This window comes from Miscanthus floridulus, chromosome 11, assembly GCF_019320115.1.
Source record: "Miscanthus floridulus cultivar M001 chromosome 11, ASM1932011v1, whole genome shotgun sequence".
Taxonomy (NCBI): domain Eukaryota; kingdom Viridiplantae; phylum Streptophyta; class Magnoliopsida; order Poales; family Poaceae; genus Miscanthus; species Miscanthus floridulus.
Genome location: NC_089590.1, coordinates 89,037,173 through 89,041,056, shown reverse-complemented (window position 1 = coordinate 89,041,056; position 3,884 = coordinate 89,037,173). Strand labels below are relative to the sequence as shown.

General features: G+C 53.2%; 1 protein-coding gene across 1 annotated transcript; it reads left to right on the top strand.

The window, feature by feature from the left end:
• Positions 1-3,204: 3,204 nt before the first annotated feature.
• LOC136492412 (glycine-rich cell wall structural protein-like) lies at positions 3,205-3,684 on the top strand. The gene has a single exon (XM_066488433.1). It carries the CDS (start codon positions 3,205-3,207, stop codon positions 3,682-3,684), a length of 480 nt encoding a protein of 159 aa, XP_066344530.1.
• Positions 3,685-3,884: the final 200 nt, after the last annotated feature.

Here is a 3,884-nt window from a genome sequence, read left to right as displayed (position 1 = left end):
TGGTCTTCTCTGGTAAATTGGATAGGATACTGTGACCAATTGAGATATCTTGGTGTAGCTGGTTCTGCTGTCATGATAGTCCGTAGTGCTAGTTTTTCTTGATGTTTGCTTCTGCAATCTGGAGCCCCTGAGAAGATCACTGCTACCGTTCCCCTGGGTTTTTGGAATCCTTTGTCCTCGTGGTTGTCTTCGTCTTTTTTCTGATTGTCCTCTTTGGTGTTCTCCTTACTATCTTTTCTTGTGTATCGATCATTGAAAGTGTAACAATTTCCGATGGTGTGCCTCCCATTAGGGTGTAATGGGCAACGTATGTTTTCAATGTCATCATATCTTCTGGGTTTGGAAAATTTCTTTGATTTGTCGGCCATCGCCACGGTATTGTCTGGTCTACGTTTCCTTTCTTGATGTCTGCTATTTCGATGATTTTGCTTGTCCGGGTTGTCCTGGTTGCTTCTATCCGGAAACCTCTCTCGTGTTTTTTCTTCTGCAGTAATCATCTTTTCCACTGTTCGCCTGAATTCTTCATTGTTTCTCGGATTTTCTTTGCAGAAATCTTGAAATTGCCACCTAGCCATGATTCCGTGAGAGAAAGCTTCAATTACTTCTCGTTCGGTGATGTCATGCACTTGAGCCCGTAGTTCGCCGAATCGTCGATAGTAATTTCTGAGACTTTCGCCTCCCTTTTGCTTGAGTCCTTTCAGTTCTGCATGAGTGATTGGGTGTGTAATGATTCCTGCAAAATTTTCACAAAAAGCTCTTTGCAAGTCCTCCCAATTTCTGATAGATCCTGGATTTAACTTGTCGAACCATTGGAGGGGCATAGTTTCTAGTGCCATGGGAAAGAACAAGGTTTTGATATCGTCGTCTCCTCCGGCTAGTTCAATTGATTGTGAATATATTCTGAGCCATTGCCTTGGTTCGGTTTTGCCATCATACTTGGAGTGGTTAGACGGTTTGAATTTGTGAGGTAATCGTACTGATGCCAACCTGTTCGCGAAACAGGGGAATCTGTCGTGCGTTCCGGCTTCTTTGAATTCGGATTCGGCCCCTTCTTCTGGCCAAGTGTTGTTTTGATGGGAATAAGTCTGCGAGGCTGTCTGGGTAGGCACCCTACTCCTGGTCTTCCTTGGTTGTTCAAATTGGTGGCCTTGATTATGTTCCTTCCTACTTTCTCCGTTATGGCTTCCACTTGGCCCAAGTCTTTCGAAAGCGGATTTCCTTTGATTTTGATCTTCTTGCCTGCGGGTTGTTGATCTGGCGGGTAGTCTCGATCGGGCTCTCTCTTCATGCGTTCTTGGGATCGTCGACCGGAGCAAGTCCTGGAGCTGTTCGTACTTCTCTCCGCGATGTGAAGTTGCCCTGAGTTCTTCTAATGCTTCTCGAATCTTATCGTAAGGTGTATTCACCGTGCGTCTTTCTTCGGCTTCTTGTTGTGATTTTCTTTTATCGTATTCAGCCAAATCTGACTCGTATCTGATCCAGGCTTCTCTGCGCTGCCTAGCGCGGTGTTGGCGCCCTTGCTTCAACTTGTTTTTCCTTTCTCTAGCCTGTCTCTGACTCTCGGTTTCTCCATCGTAGCCCTGGGCAAAGGGTGATATGTTGGATTCTGACTCATCTGATGACCTGACATCGGGTGCTTCTGGGGGGTTTAATGGTGACCGAGGACGTCGAACCATGAGCACTTCCCGTGCGTGAGCCGTTCTGTTATTGGTGTTAGTTTTCATACCGTCAGAGTTGCTGATGACTTCAGTAGACGCCTCGATGTCGCAGATCGAGTCTCCTTCTTGGTAAGGTAGAATAGCTGTTGTTGTTGTGCCGACTAGTTGGGTTCCGCTATCTTCAGGAACGGAACCTGGCCAGTGGATGATACAGTCTTGCGATGTTATCGTTAGCACGAGACCCTCCTGAGCTCCTGTCAGTGGTATCCCAAGCATTGGATTGAAAGACCTTTCGAACTGTCCCTGATAGGATTTTGTCGTGTTGTCGAGCCCAAGTGGAAAAGAACTCGACTCTTTGAAAGAACTCTGAGGGTAATCCGAGTTGTTTTGGGTTGTGCTCTGGAATCCTGCCAAAAAAGAACTCGGTTTCTTGAAAGCACTCGAATAAGACTTCATCTCGGACACGGAGCTTGAATTCGAGTCGGATGCGCGTAGCCGTGAAATCTTATTTGAATCGGATATTATGAGCTGCGCGAATCTTCTGGTGAGCTGATCCGTCGTAGTTGCCGAAATAGGAAATTCTTCATGATGATCCGGATCTTTGAGGAGATGGCTTTGAAGCCTGCCGTAGTTGTCCGCCTCGCAGATCCATGAGCCGAAGATGAAAGTTGATCCCGTCGGGAAGATCATGTTATCGAGGTCCATTGAGCTCTCGGATGCAAAGTCGCCGAAGTCCCCTACCTGGCGCGCCAGCTGTCGATGTTTCACCACCGATAGCCTGCCACGGGGGTACCCGGGGCAGTATGTTCGGGCTTCGGCGTATGCTGAACTCGATGGTTAACGCAAGAGACAGTCGATTTATCCTGGTTCAGGCCCTCGATCGTAGATCGAGTAATAACCCTTACGTCCAGTCGGTGTTCGCCTTTGCGTTGGATTGATTGTGATATGTTGTGTTGTACAATTGTCGTCCTCCTCTCTCAGGAGCCCTGCCCTCCTTTATATAGTCAGGAGGCCAGAGTCCTAGTCGGTTTACAATGAGATTTCCTAGTAGGATTACTTAATAGTTCTACTACTAAGATTACATGGGAAGAATCCTAGTTGAACTAGATCTTCTCTCTCCCTTGCGGGGTATCCTGTGGGTCCCGCATCGACAATTGGCCGATTAGGCATGACGCACACCAGCTGTGGGCGCGGCCGCTTACGCTTCCTCCGGCTTTGCCCGTGTCCCTGCCATCTAGCGTCCGCTCCGCTATGGCTCGAGACCACGATTGAATGAATCTAGGCGCGTGGTGGGAACGCACTTGCTGGCTTCATCGGTCGACGAATAGCATCTAGGTAGGTTGCGGGGTGGTCGTCGTCGGACTCCTCGCCATCGTCGTCTGCCCACCGACGGTGCTTCATGCGCCCTCCTGAAGGGTAGAATGGAGCCACGACCGGTGAGAGTGAGCTGCCGGAGGCAGCGGCTGCGGGGGTGGGGCCTAGCGTCGGCAGCGGCGGGGGCTGGGAGGTAGTCTGCGGAGGCGCTCTAGGGCCGAAGCCCGAGGCGATGGGCTCGACGCTGCTGTTGCTCGAGGTGGTGGCCCTGGCGGTGCGGCCCGGCGTCGTCACCTGCGTGCACGGGGAGCTGCAGGTGCTGTTGGTCGCCGTGGCGGCGGGGCCCGTCGTTGGCAGCGGCAAAGACGGAGAGGGAGTCCGCGGATGCGCTCTGGGTGCCGAATCCGGTGGTGGTAGGCTTGGCAGCGCCCGCGGTGACTGCTCCCGACGTCGGTGGCGGCGTGGCCAGGTCGGGCTCCTGGCTCCGGTGAGGCACGGGTCGGCGTCGGGGGCGGGGAGTGGAGGGGAGTTGGATGAGGAGGGGGAGGTGGTGGGGGAGGAGGTGGCCGGCGCCGCCGACGGCTGGGAGGTAGTCGGCGCCGCTGCCGGCGGCGGGGTTGGGCTAGGGTTCTATTGGGGCGGGCTTAGTGGAGCTCGCGGGTCGGTGCTTGGGGTTGGGAGGAGAGGGGAGGTGAATGAGGAGGGAAAGTAGGTGGATGGGGAGGAGGGGGCGGGGGGCGCCGCAGGCGGCGGCGTGGTCGGGACCCTCAGGGTGCGAGTCGGGGTCGGGGGTGCGGGTCTCTCCTCCGCTGTGCGCAAAATCGCTGCACAGCAGCAGCCAGCAGTAGTAGTATAACCGTAGCATAGCCTAACCACAGGTCCACGGCGTCGGAGGCTCGGAGCGTCCAAAAG

Bases quoted from the DNA above. Each gene is read 5' to 3' on its own strand.
- LOC136492412 (XM_066488433.1), top strand. From the start codon at position 3,205: ATGGGCTCGACGCTGCTGTTGCTCGAGGTGGTGGCCCTGGCGGTGCGG.